General features: G+C 37.4%; 1 protein-coding gene across 1 annotated transcript; it reads left to right on the plus strand.

Moving 5' to 3' along the window:
• Positions 1-2950: 2950 nt before the first annotated feature.
• LOC124245825 (60S ribosomal protein L7a-like) lies at positions 2951-3774 on the plus strand. Its single transcript, XM_046673588.1, has one exon. It carries the CDS (start codon positions 2974-2976, stop codon positions 3772-3774), a length of 801 nt encoding a protein of 266 aa, XP_046529544.1. The 5' UTR covers positions 2951-2973.
• The last annotated feature ends 13124 nt before the right edge of the window (positions 3775-16898 follow it).

Here is a 16898-nt window from a genome sequence, read left to right on the forward strand (position 1 = left end):
AGGCATTATGACACGCATCGTTATCGCTATGAAACTTGTGAAAGAGAAAAAGCTAGTAACTATTCCCATGACTGGTGTGAAAAAGAGAGTCGGCACCCATGTCATGGTTTTAACACCCCTCTACCTTCTTCTTTGGTTCTTTAAATTATTATTTCTTAATGTTGTATAGGAAAATAGGCATTAGATCTGGAGTCAGAAGACCTGAATTCAAATTCTCTCTCTGCTAGCTACTGACTAAGCCCCAATTTTCTCAACTATACAATGGCAATGGAGATTATGAAGCTAGCCTTACCTACTTCACAAGATTGTTGTAAAGAAGAAAGTGTTTTTATAAACTCGAAAGAAACAACATAATGCCAAATATTAGTAGCTGTCTTGTTGTTGTGTGTTAAGGGATTATACCTTGACTATATCACAAGGCACAAAGAGTTTTTAACAAAATGCTTTGATTATCTTGGAAGAAACAAGTTGTTGAACTATCATCACTACTTGATATAAAGCATCTCTGAAGAATTCTTTATCTGCCCATGACTTTTTTAACATCCTAATATATAGACATTCACTTGGAGATTTTGGAGTTTATAAAACATAATCTTGAAACAAAGCAGATTTAAAATTTTGGAATAAAGTATTCAAATGTTTGCTTTTTCCAGAGCCACTCTGGGGTCAAGCATTTAAGAAAGGCTTCACTTCTCTGGTTAAGGAGCTATCTGTGAATGACCATGCAATAGCACTCACATCAGGAAAAAAAATATGAGTAGTTGACATTATTTACTTTATTTTGTTAGTTTTCCAACCTTAGGCTAGGTCACAGACAAACAGAACATTATTGGTTTGGAAAAATAGATATTGATGCAGTCAAGTAAAGATAGAATGTGTGTCTTAACAAAGGATAATATTAGGATATGAGAGAACTTTTAAATTGTAATTACGAACTTAGCACCCTCTAGGACAAACATCTCCCAATTATCTCATTTTGTGCTTCATCCATTATGCAACTCTGTCAAAAGAGCTCTCTGTTCCTCCAAGGCAATTGATTAACATTGACTAGTTTTTCCTCACTTTCAGTTCAAAGTAATGTAGTGAGATTAACAATGCAATTATTTGCAGTGGGTTGAGTCTGTTATTTAATTAAAATAAAAGCTATGTGTGAAAAACAACTTCTTCGCACAAAAACAACAGAGTAGAACTGATTCTTGAATTTTAATTTATGGAAAAGTGATTTTATTCCTTTTCATACAAGATAAAAGAATGTTCCCTTTGCCATCAATGTGTCTTTGTGTGTGTGTGCGTGTGGTGGTGGAATCAGGGGAAGATAGGGTAATGCTGCTTCATGAACTTTTTTGTAATAGAGAGAATTTGCTAATTTGACATAGTAGTAAAAGCTTGAAATTGTCCTAAATTATTGTGATGTGAGCCTGCAGTGTCTAATTATTCCTTTAATCATTATGCTACTAATTGCATTCTGCATTTCTTGAGGAAAAGAGGGGCAAAGGAAGGATAAAATAGGAAAGAAATCACTGAAAAGAAATATCTCTTTACAATTTCAATTGCCATTCTATTTCTAAAGTTAAATTAGCATTTATGGAGAGAGTCTTTTCACCCATCCTCTCAAGTCACCATCAAAAATCTGCGTGTTACCTGTGTTTGTGCATATTTATCTGTAACTGTGAATAGAAAGTTAGTATGTACAGCTTCCCAGAAAGTGGACAGATTCCAGAAAGTTTTGGAGATGCTTTGATGAGGTTTCCTTCTCAGAAGTTAAATTTAAAGTTTAATTGTATTTTTCTACAAATGCAATCACACATGAGCAATGAAAATCTAGCTGTTTGAGGGTAAATAATGCTTTACAATAACTGCCTTTGGTTGACAAGTTAAGCAATTGATACATTTTTAATTATAACACCTTGGAGCTTTTAAAGAAGTATTGTAGCTTTAAGCAATGAGAACCTCTGAAGCAAGACTTTCTATTGCTTTTTGTCAGGTTGATATAAATTTGCCTCAGGCAGTGCTACTGGCCAAAAAACAATTTGAGTAGATTATAAACCAAGGCAGATGGGCTTCTATAAATTGAGAGTGATCAATTCATAGATAGTTTCCATTGTAACTAGTTTTGACCATTATTTAAAATGTAATGTATTATTTAACTAAGCTCTTTTATTAATAGCTCACTTTTATGAATTCCTTATTAATGACTCAGGAAGAGCTGGGTGATCCTATGGAGAAGCTACTATTAACAAGTGAAAATAAATCCTAGGTTTTGCTTGCTAAATGTCTCTCTCTCTCACATATATTATATATATTTTATAATATATTAGTGTGAATGAATATGTATATATGTATTTAACTGTATTTACAAGGTATGCATACATTGCACATCTATTTTTCCACTGGGCAAATGCCACTTTACGGCACAATCTTGGTTGAATCCATGACTTTCTTAAAAGCCTTAGGGACTGTAAAAAGAATTGTAGCGAAAAGGAAGAAATAACCCAGTGCAGTAATGAGGAGGCAGTCATGCTTCAATGATTTCCTTAAAGTATGGACACTCCCTGGATATACTAGAAAGGGTACCTCATATCTTAGGAAATATAAGAGAAAGAAGGCTGTGTCACAAGGAATGGAATTATAATTGGAACACCATTTATTAAGGTAGTAAATCATAATGTATACCACTGGCCTAATTTAGTATCCCGACTCTAGGAGTATTTATGAATTAACCAAAATTTACTTAGAGCCTACAGCATCCTCTTCTAGCGTCTCTTCCTTGTCTTTCAGAGCAGCCATATCCTCAATGGACACTCAACATCTTTATGCCCTTCAATCAAGCCAAGCACTTATCAAAACTTGCTATCAAGGAAAGAGTTCATTAATCTTTTTATTCTAATGTATTTAAAATATTCACTCATTTTTATTCTTTCATTCAAAAAACATTTATTAAGGGCTTATGCCTCTCTCCTCCAGCCGCCCAAGATGCCGAAAGGGAAGAAGGCCAAGGGAAAGAAGGTGGCCCCGGCCCCTGCGGTCGTGAAGAAGCAGGAGACCAAGAAGGTGGTGAACCCGCTGTTTAAGAAGAGGCCCAAGAATTTCGCCATCGGACAGGGCATCCAGCCCAAACGGGACGTCACCTGCTTCGTCAAATGGCCGCGCTACATCTGGCTGCAGCAACAGAGGGCGATCCTCTATAAGCGGGTCAAGGTACCTCCCACGATCAACAAGTTCACCCAGGCCCTGGACCGCCAGATAGCTACTCAGCTGCTCAAGCTGGCCCACAAGTACAGACCAGAGACAAAGCAAGAGAAGAAGCAGAGGCTGCTGGCCCGGGCTGAGAAGAAGGCTGCTGGCAAAGGGGATGTCCCCACTAAGAGGCCACCGGTCCTTCGAGCAGGGGTCAATACTGTCACCACCTTGATGGAGAACAAGAAGGCTCAGCTGGTAGTGATCGCACACGACGTGGATCCCATCGAGCTGGTCGTCTTCCTTCCTGCCCTGTGTCGGAAGATGGGGGTGCCCTACTGCATCATCAAGGCCAAGGCCCGGCTGGGGCGTCTGGTCCACAGGAAGACCTGTACCACCGTCGCCGTCACACAAGTCAACTCGGAAGACAAAGGAGCTCTGGCTAAGCTGGTGGAAGCTATCAGGACCAACTACAACGACAGATACAACGAGATCGGCCGTTACTGGGGAGGCAACGTCTTGGGTCCAAAATCGGTGGCTCACATCGCCAAGCTGGAGATGGCAAAGGCTAAAGAACTGGCCACCAAGATGGGCTGAGCGCACGCGGTTGAGTTTTCTGTACATAAGTAATATAAACTCTCCTTCAAAAAAAAAATTTATTAAGGGCTTATGAAGTTCCAGGCACTGGATGCTAAGCAGAGGTTAGTGGGATCTAAAGCTTACACAATGATGATAGACCCACTTTGCAAAGACGACTATGAAATTATAAATCAAAATTACATGCAGGACATTGACAGGGCCCTATGCAAATGAGAATCCCTAAAGTTTAAGTTTCATTAGCTTTGTAGCAGTAATTCTCACTCTGGAGCTAGTGATACAACAGTGACACAATCGACAGAAAGTTCCGCCTTCATGGAACTGATATTCTAATGGAGGAGGTACAAAATAAACAAATAAATATATTCAACAATGTCATGGACAAAGAACAATAGAGTAGTAATGGATTCAAGAGTGGTGGGTTGCTATTTTAGATAGGGTTCTCAGAGAAGACATCACTGAGAAGGTGATACTTGAGCAGAGGCCTTAATTAATTACAGGAATGAGCCACAGTTGTAGGCAAAGAGTACAGCAACTCCAAAAGCACAGAGATGAGAGTGAGTTTGGCGTGTTCTAAGGAATATCAAAAAGATGGGGTAGCGGTAGGGCAAGTCAAGGTAAGCCTTGTAAGCCATGGCAAAGAGTTTAGATTTCATTCTGAGTGTGATAGAAAACTGCTGGAAATGTCGAGCAAGAAATGCTCTGATTTATATTTAGAAAAGTCACTTTGGCTTCTTTTTCATACCAGACGTATATTCTGATGAGTCTTCAAGTATTACTTCTGAAGTAGTTATCCCAATATTACCTGGACCTGAATCCCTTTAATCTTGCAATCAGAGTCCCTTTTTGACCTAAGAACATGGCCCCTTTTCAGACTTGAGACTACCCTGTTGCTCTATCTGCTTCCAGGTGCTGCCATGCGTTAATTATGGATTTTGTTATAGACTCAGATCTTCGAACCCCACTTCTGGCTGCCATATTTCATTGTCTACCTATGTGCCAAGACCTTTCAACACTAACTATCCACCTAAACGTACCTCATTCTGCTTCCTTATGCTTGTATTTCTCACAGTTATCAATCTATGTGATCTTTCTTAATATGAATCCCCACCACTGCCTCTCACTGTCTATGAAATTCAAATAATGAAACAATTGTTTGAAAAATTGGAGATCTAAAAGTAAGACAAGAAACATGTGTGTGTGTCTGTGTGTGTGTCTGTGTGTGTCTGTGAGAGAGAGAGAGTAGGATGTGTCTATGTAAAGGTAATATTAATCAATTAGCATTATGTATGCTAACTACTTACAATTTATGTCTACCTATCCTGCAAACAATTTATGAATGCAATTAAATATACATCAGATTATGTTGATTATAATTGTAATTTGGTTGAAATAGTAAGTGGTATATATGCATGGTCAGACTTCTTAGTTTCTTACTCATGTACTAACGTTGCTTTTCCATAAGTTAAACAAAATAAGGGAATTAATGGTCTAAAACAGTGTCAATGTAACTGAAGGACGGTACATTTTCTTTTGGGGGCCCAAACTGGATTGTGTTGATTCTTTCAGTGAATAGTGAGTTCCTTGCTTTGGTTGGTGCTAGTCTATCTTTAGTTGTTACGAAATTTTAAAGAAAACAGGTTGCATAAAAGGCACACTATTTTGTTTCTCTGGAGAGTGCTTTTCTGGAACTTGTTTCATGATTTTGTTTCAAGCTGTTTTACATTTTATGTGGAGATTCTTTTCTTAATAAAAGCAATAATTGTGTAAATAATTCTGGGGATCTTGTTATGCTAATTGCATTATTGATTTGTAATAAAAAGAAAATAGAAATGCAGTTATTATCTGAAGTGAGAGAACAGAGTACCAATTTCTACTGCCATCACCGAAACAATATCTAAATTAACAAAAAATGTGAATCTTACAGTGGAGGAAAGATAGTCTCTTCAACAAATGGTGCTAAAACAATTGTACATACTCATGCAAAAAAAATGAATCTAGATATAAACTTTATACCCTTCACAAAAACTAATTCAAAATGGATCATAGACCTAAATATAAAATACAAAACTATAAAACTCTTAGAAGATAATGTAGGAGAAAACCTAGATGACCTGGGGTATGGTGATGCCTTTTTAGATACAACACCAAAGACACAATCCATGAAAGAAACAATTGATAAACTGGAATTCATTACAATTAAAAACTTCTGCTCTGTGAAAAACAATATCAAGAGAATTAGAGGACAAGCCACAGATAGGGAGAAAATACTTGTAAAAGACACATCTTTCATCTATAAAAGACTGTTATCCAAAATATAAAAAAAAGTCTTAAAACTTAATAATTAAAAAAAAACAATTAAAAAATGATGCAAAGACTTTAACAGATACCTTGCCAAAGATGGCATTCAGATAACAAATAAGCATATGAAAAGATGATCCAAGTCATATTTTATCAGGGAAATGCAAATTAAAACAACAATGAGATATTACTACACACCTATTAGAGTGGTCAAAATTCAGAACACTGACAACACCAAATGCTGACAAGGATGTGGAGCAACAAGAACTCTGTTACATTCCTGGTGAGAATGGAAATTTGTACAGCTACTTTGGAAGACGGTTTGGTGGTTTCTTACAAAACTAAACGTATTCTTCCCATAGGATCCAGCAATCATGGTCCTTGGTATTTACCTAAAGGAGTTGAAAACTTATGTCCATACAGGAGCCTACACATGGATGTTTATAGCAACTTTATTCATAATTGCCAAAGCTTGGAAGCAACCAAGATGTCTTTCAGTAGGTAAATGGATAAACAAACTGATACATCCAGACAATGGAATATTATTCAGTACTAAAAAGAAATGAGTTATCAAGCCATGAAAAGACATGGAGAAACCTTAAATTTCATATTTCTCTGTGAAAAAAGCCAATCTGAAAAGTCTACGTACCATATGATTTCAACAATATGATGTTCTGGAAAAGGAAAAACTATGGAGATTATAAAAGGATCAGTGGTTACCAGGGATTGGGGTGGGGGATGAGTAAGCAGAGCACAGAGGATTTTTAGGACAATGAAAATATTCTGTGTGATATTATAATGATGGATATATGTCATTATACTTTTTTCCAAACTCATAGAATGTACAACACCAAGAGTGAACCCTAAGGTAAACTATGGACATTGGGTGATTAGGATGTATCATCCTTAGTAAAAAATGTACTATTTTGGTAAGTGATGTTGATAATAAAGAAAACTATGCATGTGTGGTGGTAGTGGTCTATGAGAAATCTCTGTACCTTCCTCTTAATTTTGTTGTAAATCTAAAACTGCTCTTAAAAAATAAAGTCATTTTTAAAAAGGTGAATGTTATGTTGATCCAAACAATGTGGAATAAATGTGATAATAGTCTGCTTTCATGCATAATATATCTACAAAACCCCTTATGAAACCCACTTGAAAAAACTAATTTTTGACTATTCTAGCCCTAAATTATCAAGTTGGATAGTTTCTTTAAATTTTTCTGAATTTATAGAAAAGGCTCAATCATCTGGTGTATTGGTTTCCTGTAGACACAGCCATCAATTTAGTATGGACCAAGAAGTGTGCACTTTGACACCTCAGTCTTTTCTAAGTCTGACAGGGGAGCAATAGATTGCTTTTTCAGATCTGAGCTGCCATAAAATTTAATTAAGTATGGAATCAGTTATATCAAGGTAAAAGCTACAAGTACTGCCCTGTGAGCTATTTAAAATTAGAGTATTTAAAATAGGATTAGGCAAAGTAGGTAAAAACATTTTGCTAAAAAAACACCATACCATGGTCTTAGAAAAGGTCTGATTTCTAACTCTGAATTGGCATGACTTTTCTACTGATTATCATCTAGATTAAAAAGGCAGAAGGAATGCAAAACTGAGAATCTCTTAGCCTACAGTGCCACTAGGTTTATGTTTTAGGAATGTGCATAATAATGCAAGAGAGAGAACTAACTATCACACCCACGGTTTTGAAATATTGTGATGCCAAGAAGTGTTTAATGCTATATTATCTTAACATTCAGATCATCTATTATTTTATTTTAATGTATTATTTTAATTATTGTAATTTTAATTATTTTAATGTATCATAATGACCAGTCAGTACAGTTTCTTACATTTTCCCTCAGAAAAAAGATGCTCAATTAAAAAAATCTATAAAACCAGTTGGAGGGATATTTCCCTCCACAATGTAACTTAATTTTATAATTTAGTAAAAAGTTATCAATTTAGTAGCTCAATATAGAGACAGCTTGAAAAGTGATAATTCAATAAAGTATTCCGCACCTTCCTACATCATGCATTTTGAGTGTATCTGGCTGCTGATACAGATCTTCTCAAATGTTTTTTTCTATCAAAATTCTTCTAAATAGAAGAGGAGGATTTATATATTTAGTGATCCAACAGCATAGCTAGAACTTTCTCTATGGCAAGCTTCTATGGATGGATTTTTGATAGGATGTCTGTTTTCAATTAGTAAATGCCATGTAAACATGAATGTCTCTTTGTGTGTGGCCCTATTCATAACTATATTAATAATCCACTTTAGGACTATAAATTTGAGGTATAGTCAGCTCAGTTTCTATGAGCACCCTTTGTGTTTGGCCATCTAACATTAGTGCCTTATTGTAACTAGTTAGCAACAAAGTCAATCATGTACTAATATGAGATGTGACTTTTTAAGAGAAGTATGAGATATGATTTTTCAAGGTAAACTAAAAGAAGAATGGTTAAATGTGTTGTAGAGCTTGACTCATTTTTCTATATGTCTGAGTCACCCTTGAGCTTGGTTTTATTCAAGTTTCTGTTTTAAGATAGTGCCATATTTGCCACTATTTGGTGTTGTTTCATGTTAGCTCTAAGAGGATGAAGTGGAAATAGTAGTGCATCCAGTAGGAGACAAGTCAGAATACATGCATGAGAATGTCAGGCAATAGAACTGTTACCAAACCTCTTAATCTCAAGTTTGTGTCCTGATGCACAGTGAGCTAATCACTGAGGGACCAGTGCTTGGAGATGGAAGTATTTGAATTGTCCAAAATGAGAAGGCAGGAGGATAGGTTCTCTCAAATCCATCTTAATGAAAGAAGACAGAAGAGGGGTCTTTATAGAGCTAAGGGGTTTGGGAAGAGGAGTTTCAGAGAAACAAAGGGGAAGTCCGGGGTTCTTTCACTCCAGATAAGCCCTTGGGTAACCAGACTGCTGGGAGTCAGTGGCAGCTGGGGGCTGGTTATCTGGTGGTAGTAACTTCCTTACGGGCATTATAATGAGTAATTATTTTCACTAATCACCAGCACTAACCCATGGTCATAGGATATGTTTGTGTAGTCAGTGTGCAAAGGTTTGTAGTTCAACCAAAATATGAAGAGATTTCAAATCTGGCAATAGAAAGTAGATGGATCATAGCCCTTCTATAGAAAATAACCTATTTGTTCATAGACTTGCCAATCATTCTGGTCAAAATGAAGAGCGAACTTAAACCATTTATTACTGTTGGCCCTAATTTCAAATGAACTGTGGTGGCCCGGGCACAAACCCCTATTCAGGTGGAAATCCATTTTATGTCCTTTCTCTTCCTTTCGAATAATCAAAACCAAGTCCTCAAAGCCTGAATGTTTCACAAATACTTTCTAATGGATTTTAGTACTTTGTTTTGTTCACTGGAAGTATAGCTTCACATTTGTAAGACAAAGAGTGTTAGCAATTCGGGTGGCTTTGAAATGAGTTTTTGCATATGAAGTGTCTTTTTGTCCCCCCCATCAATCCATCTTCAGATTGCTCACCTGGCTGTATGCACGGTGGCTTCAATACAGTCACCTTAAAACCTGCAGTAGCAGTCTCAGACACTGACATTTTCATATGTAGATTGTTTACAAGATTCCTAGCAAAATGTGTGGCTTTTGCAAGTACATATTACACCAATACATTTAATTTAGCCAGGATAGACTGTCTTTATGCCTAAAACACTGACTATTTATTCCTACTTCCAGTCTCCTTTTGATCTCATCTACTCCCATCAATACTCTACATGGGGAGGAATAAAATTAAGTCATCTATGGAAATGTGGGAATAACCACTGAAGATATTTGAAAAGTTTGTACCTCTGGAGTGGCTGAAATAATATTAAAGTCCTCCGTAAGTTCCATTCTGTTTGCTTACATCAAGTGCTGAGTAATTATGCTATTATCGCAAGCATTATGTAATTTTCATTCCTTGAATGTCATATATAAGCATTCTTCATGCCAGTTTTCACCAAAAGTTAGACTGATCACATTCATTATTGGTAGTTTTATTGATTTAGGATCCAAAAGGATGCATGTTACAAAGGAAAAGGGATGTGATAAGGAGAACAGTGCATAGAAGTCTAAACTTTCTTAAGCAAGAATTTTCTAATGCACCTATATAATGAGAAATAAGAAATAGAACATGGGCATGCTATTGCAACTTAAAATCACTAGTACTCAAGGTATTTTTCTAGAGAATGAAATATTTAATACTTGTTTAGAAGTCCTAGTTAGGTACTCGGGTTTGGCAACGGCAGATTGGCTCTAATCTAGTGGCTCCTTGGGAACTTCGAAACTTTGGGTCTTCTGAGTGCATTAAATATGAACCTGAAGGAGATATGCAAGGCAGTCAACTTGATATGCAGAGGATTTTGCCATGACTAAAGAAGACAGGTAAAAATGATGCCTCACGGCTGGCTCCCCAAATTTAAAATTTCAAGCATTAAGTATGTCAACGAAAATAATCCAAAACCAACCTATAAATGAAAATTTGGGTGAGTTTATTCTGACCTTAAATCTGAGGATTATAACCCGGGAGAGTCTTTCCACAAAGGAACAGAGCACTCCAAGTGATGCGGGGTCGGTGAGCCCAGAAGTCGAAAGAAAGATTTCTTAGACTCTTAAGATCTGGCAGTAGTGCTCTTTTATTTAGAGAATAGTATAGAATAGCATGGGGACAGGACCCATGGGCAGTCAGAGCTTCTGCTGCCCCAAGTTGAGGGTTAGAGCTAAATTTAAGGCATAGGTATGTGAGTTATCTCTTTACGAGACAAAAAAAAAGTTAAAATGGTACCAGTGCCAGTAGGGTCCGGCCATTGGGCGGTCCCACAACTTTTAGATAAGAATCAAACCGGATTGAGTAAACGGCAGAAGTCACCTCTCAAATATTATCTTCAGCTAAAGACAAAGGAGGATTTTGGGGTGGGGGGTCAGTTACATGAGGTTGCCAGACAGCAAGCAACCTAAGTTCTTGCCTTCCCCATTAAGAGTTTCCAGAGATAAGGCCATCCCCCCTTCCTCCTGGCACAGAGAGGGAGGCATGGAGATTTCCTTCAAAAATGCAACTGTCTCTGATCAAAGGGCAAGCAAATTCCACTCCTCGGAGCCTGCTTCTCATCTGCAGTTTTAAAATTAGACAGCCTAAAATCCTCATCACAAAGAAGTGGGGGTATACAGGGTGGTTATCTACCCTCAAAGAGTATGTTTCACATATGATTGAAATGTCCCTTTTACAATAGTCATGAGCCTGCTCTGTCAGCACAGCGATTGATGGAAACAGCAGATAGGCCTGTTGTCTTGGTGAACCCCACAGGGTGGCAGGTCTGTTGCCTCGAGTTGGGCGGTCACAGATGAGCGCTGCAATCAATTCCCAGCCTAAAGCAAGATGCTTAACCTTTAAGGAGATGCCAACGTTGGGAGGGGGAGGGAAGTTGCACCTTTATCTCATAAGCAGATATACAATGCATGCTCAATGGCCACAGTCAGGCCCTTTTGGAAAAACAAAGTCAGGCCGAATTAGGTTTATACCAAATGGCTTCCTTATATACTCCAATATATCCTATTGCTTGTCATTTTTATTTGTCAAGTAAGACAACTAATTTTATAGTTTCTTTCTGTACTGTGAATTTCAGGAAAATATGGATATTTCTAAGTTTGTATTCTCATCTTTTATAATCAATTATTTCACATTTTAACTAAAGCTTTTATCTATTCATACTGTTTTTAACTCACACTTAAACATGGATCCTTAAGAAATTGATTTTTTTTGGCATAGGAAGAAATGTTAAATACAGACAGTGGTATTTGATTTTTGAAATCCTTATGATTACTGTTATAATTTACATGAGTATCATCTCATCATCACTATCTATAAACGTCAGGAAGAACACCAAGCACTGGTAACCAATGCCTGGGAAAAACTTTAACTACATGAAGGAGTATCAAATATCATCACAATACCAGCCACCAGGTATAGAAAGTCCAACACCTCTGCCTGCTTTATCTTGGTATTGGAGTCGCCAAGTAAAACACAACATAGCCAAGCCCTGAATGGACAAAGCTTTTACCTACCTAGAGAAGAGACACAGCAAGATCAGTTCCACTAATGGACATCAGTCCCTCATGGCTAGTAGGTGGCCCCAGTAGCCAACACAAAACAATTAGCAAGGCAATTGGCCTACAAGCACCACTCTCATGCCACAGAACAAAGACCTCTCTCCCTCCCCCAGGAGTCTGAAACACTGAAAGCTGGGAGTGTGCCTGAGGGCCTTTGAAATACTTGCTTGAGCACAAGAAAGGAAGAACCATTGAAATGGTATTAAAGAAGGAAGGATTTTCTCACACAAGGTGATCAGCCCAGCAGAGGCTGTGTGGGCTCTTTATCTCTTGGTAAGGAATTGTTGCAGGCCCAAGGCCCATTCTTATGTGGTTGAGTGGGGGTCAAAAGACTGTGCATATAAAGCTGCCTTTCCCAACTGTAAACAACCCTCCCTCAATGTGGAAGATTCAAGTCCAGATATTTGTAGAATATCACAAATTCAAACACTTCCAATATAAGTTATTAATAACTCACACATAAGTTAGATAGATAACCTTTTTAACTACCTGTGTAGAAAAAAATATTTTCTGAGTAAATTAACTGTGTAAATTGGATTTATTTGAGTATGTTTAAAATAGTCAAGAAACTTTCGAGGGTTCTTAGGTATGTCAGTGTGTTTTTAGACATCTAACATATTAATTATAAACACATCTTATGTATTCACTAAAATTCAGCACAGTATATAATAGCCAAATTTTTACTAGCTTTGAATCCTGAAAATGCAAGTACTTCTTTATTGATTAACATGACAGCATTACTGCCTACAGTTTATGAGACTCTATGCCAGATACTCTGTAAGAGACTATGTGGTGATACAAAGATAAATAAGATACAGTCTCTCGAATCAAAGAACTTGTGGCCCCAAACTGAGACCATGACCACCAACAAGCAGAACAGGCTTCTTTCAACTTTCAGATTCATATGTAATCTCCTCTGGCTGCGGATGCTACATGACTCAGTTATTTTACAGCTGAAGACTGAAACTAATTAATCTACCCTCACTGAGCCCATTAGTGCAGGCAAGGAGTATATATTTTTGAAAGGTCTGCCTTAAAGTCTTTTCTGTTCAGGACCATAGTGCCAGGCTAAGGAAATGCCTAGCCCTAGCAAAACATAAGCTTGTACGTAGACAAGTCTTTTGTCTATTTAAGTGCATCCTCTTCTTCTATTTGTGTTGTAGGGGAGCAGAATTTACCACCCCGAAATATGTCTCTTTGGATTGAGAGTTATTTTGGGCTGATTACTTTTAAGAACAAAAGACTCAGGAAGAAATTTTGACCTTCCCTCAACCGTCTAAAAGATTTTAAGATAGAAAGCCTGTTTTAGGAAGAAGCTATCACCATAGACAGCTGTAGCATAGTATGAACCAGGTGTGGTAGATGGAGGGGAATCTAGCAAGGCTTCTTTGATCAAAGTCCTCTCTGTGTCCCATTGTCTGTAGATGGCCCAACAAACATTTGTTTACCAAACTTTAACTCTTTACATCTTCCTGTAAATTGCCTCCTTTCCCTTTGAATGCCCAGACCCCCGCCCCTTCTCCATAATCTAGAGTGACATATATACCTCATTTTGCCTGACTGTTTTTGGAATTCTTCATGCTTATGTGAATTCCTTGTGTGCACGTATTAAACTTCGATTTTTCTCTTGTTAACTTGCCTTATGTCATGTTAATCATTAGACCAGCCATAAGAACCAAGAGGGGAAGGGAGGAATTTTCCCCTCCTTCACAATGTGTATGACTTTCTAATCCTCATCTTAGTACACTGAATTGCTGAATCTCTTCTCATTAATTGTGATTACCAGTTATCAAACGACCATAATACAGAAATCTGTAGTGCCTCCTAGTGCATGGAACAGCAGAGTTACTTTTTTAATATTAATAGTACATTTCTTTTGATGAGCTAATTTCAACATAAAAGAGATATTTGTAGAATCTCAACAAATCTCATTTGTACTATGGTTTTTTTACCAATGTACACTTTTTATTGTTTGCTTTTTGCCATATTAAAGATGGTACTTTTCCTGGCTGTTGCTTGTACTACAGCTTGCCCTTTGATACTTATATTTTTAATAGGGCCATAGGCTCATATAACTTTATATCTAGAAGAGACCCTAAAGAACATCTAATTGATTCTCTTTATTTTACAAAATGTGAAACTGAAGCCAAAAATGAGGGAGAGAGAGAGAGAAAGAGAGATTGAGACATATGCTTGAGGCAGAGCAAGGGTCAAAATATAAGTCTCCAGATTTATAGCCCAGCGCACTTTTTCCAGCACATGGCTGGCTTTCATTTGCCGTGAGATTTATTAATAATGAACAAGCCTCAGTTTCTCAAACGCCTTAAATATAATCATTGAAATCTGAGTTACAGTTATTCTTTGGGTAGACAAAATGGTGAGAGAATGGATCAGAAGGCCTTTTAAAAAGGTACTGAAAAAAAAGTTAAGACCTTAACAAGAATCTAACCACAAGGTAGATGGTATACAGATTTGCTTATCTCTCTCTTTTATTTGCATATCATAGAAATTAGAGTGTGGTTAATTCTGAAATTCTAAGATGCAAAGGGCAGTTTCACCTCTCCCTGTTTATTGCTATCTTAGATGTTACAAAGTCTAATTTTCATGGCCCCTTCTATTTTCCTATAAACTGCTACTGATCATATTATACAGCTCTAGCTGTGCATTGGGATCCTTGGAAATTTGTTGAATGAACTATTTTCAAATGCAAGTCCAGGGACCTGCCTCTCTTACCAACAGAATTTCTAATGAGCTATGGCTAATCCTTGAACCACTTAAAATTCGTGCTTCAAGGCAAAGACACAATTTTTACATGAGGTATTTTAAGGTCCCATTATGATCATGAAGGCTTCCTTGGATATGCTATACTAAAATAAAACCTGCCACTTAACCATCAGAACAGTACAAATTCTTCTCTCCAATTACCACCTATTCCACTCTTCCCTTCCCCACTACTAACACTTTCAAATTGTATTCCACCTGTTAAAAGAACCTCATTCCACCTAGAAACTCTTCTTTAGATAGCCTTGGGCTGTACTAATATACATTGTCCAAGAGGCTGCCATCTTACTTTCTTTACTGATATTCTGCTTCCAAGGAAAATCTACTATGAAGTGCTTCATTTGGTAATTTTCAAAGCCCTAGTTGCTTTTAAGTTCTATAAAAGGAAAAATGCCTCAGTGGCTTGTGTAGGGCCAACCAAGAGAACTGCTGACCAATTTTCACATCTCTCTGTCGAAGAGGTAGCTGGACTATTTTCCTCTCTGTTATACGGATTGAAAGAGTGAGACTATCAACATTAATACGAATTATTCCAGTGTCTCAGACAGAACTAGAAGCCCGCTGAGGAAATGAAATCTTCTGACTTTCCCAAGACTCAAACTAGTCTTGTGTGAGTTTTACCTAAATTAGATCTTTCTGGAGTCGTCTTTTTGCTGTGTTGTATCCTTAATAGAAAATACAAGCTGAGGTTTTTCTATGATCTTTTCTGGGTTTGAAATGGAAAATGGAGTATAAGGATTTCAGTCCTTGAGATCTAGTCATTTTCCCCCTCTCTGTTCCCCTTCCTGACTTTTTTTTCCCTTTGGAGACGAAATGAGAAATTTAAGGCAGTTGACCAAACAAGGTTGGCCTGAGAAATGAAAGAAAGAATGGAATTGGAAGCGGGTAGGAGAAAAAGGCATCATAGCCAGAAGAAAAATATAGATAAGAAAAGGAAAAGCTCCTCTCAGTCATCAAGGAGGAGGGCTCAAAGTAGCAATCTAGCTGCCCTAGTCTTTACACTGACATTCACAACAGGAAGTATGCAATAGGGCAGGAGCGCTGTACCTCTATGTATGACTTCATAACACGTTTGTGCTCAAGGTCTTGGTCCATATTTAACATCCCTAACATGAGCCAGAGATGCAGCATCCTGAGCTAGCTGGAAACTTTACAAAAAAACAGAGACTCTTAGGGCTGGCCCCATGGCTGAGTGGTTAAGTTCGCGTGCTCTGCTCCAGGCAGCTCAGTGTTTTGTTGATTCGAATCCTGGGCGTGGACACAGCACTGCTCATCAAACCACACTGAGGCAGCGTCCCACATACCACAACTAGAAGGACCCACAACGAAGAATATACAACTATGTACCGGGTGGGCTTTGGGGAGAAAAAGGAAAAAATAAAATCTTTAAAAAAATAAACAAAAAACAGAGACTCAGATCTTTTATATTAAAGATTTGGTAATATAGGCCTTAGATGCAGTTGTCATCTCTATTATTTTTCATTTCAGAAGGCCATTTAGGAAGTAGATCATCTCTTCTTTTGAGTAATATACATATTTTAAAAATTACAGTATACTAAGAGCAAGAAGCTTGCTTAGGGTTTGGAGCTTTAATCCCAGCTTCAATATTTACTAACTGAATGGGCTTAGACAATCCATTTGAGTTTCTGAGCCTCAGTTTTCTTATTTGTCAAAGGAGAATCTATTTTGTAGTAATCAGTTGAGATAATGAGTGTGATACTGCTATGTGAACTAAAAAATGCTAGGAAAATAAGAGGGGCAGTATGTAAGAGAGAGAAACACCTTTCTGAGAACCTCAAAGATTCCACATATATAGTCATTTACTCTGCTGGCTCTGGCAACATTTAGATGGGAAAAAAACTAACAAGGTGATGTTGAAAGAATTGGAAATACAAGAAGAGAATCAGGA

The sequence above is a fragment of the Equus quagga genome, chromosome 10, assembly GCF_021613505.1.
Source record: "Equus quagga isolate Etosha38 chromosome 10, UCLA_HA_Equagga_1.0, whole genome shotgun sequence".
NCBI classification, from domain to species: domain Eukaryota; kingdom Metazoa; phylum Chordata; class Mammalia; order Perissodactyla; family Equidae; genus Equus; species Equus quagga.

Bases quoted from the DNA above. Each gene is read 5' to 3' on its own strand.
- LOC124245825 (XM_046673588.1), top strand. From the start codon at position 2,974: ATGCCGAAAGGGAAGAAGGCCAAGGGAAAGAAGGTGGCCCCGGCCCCT.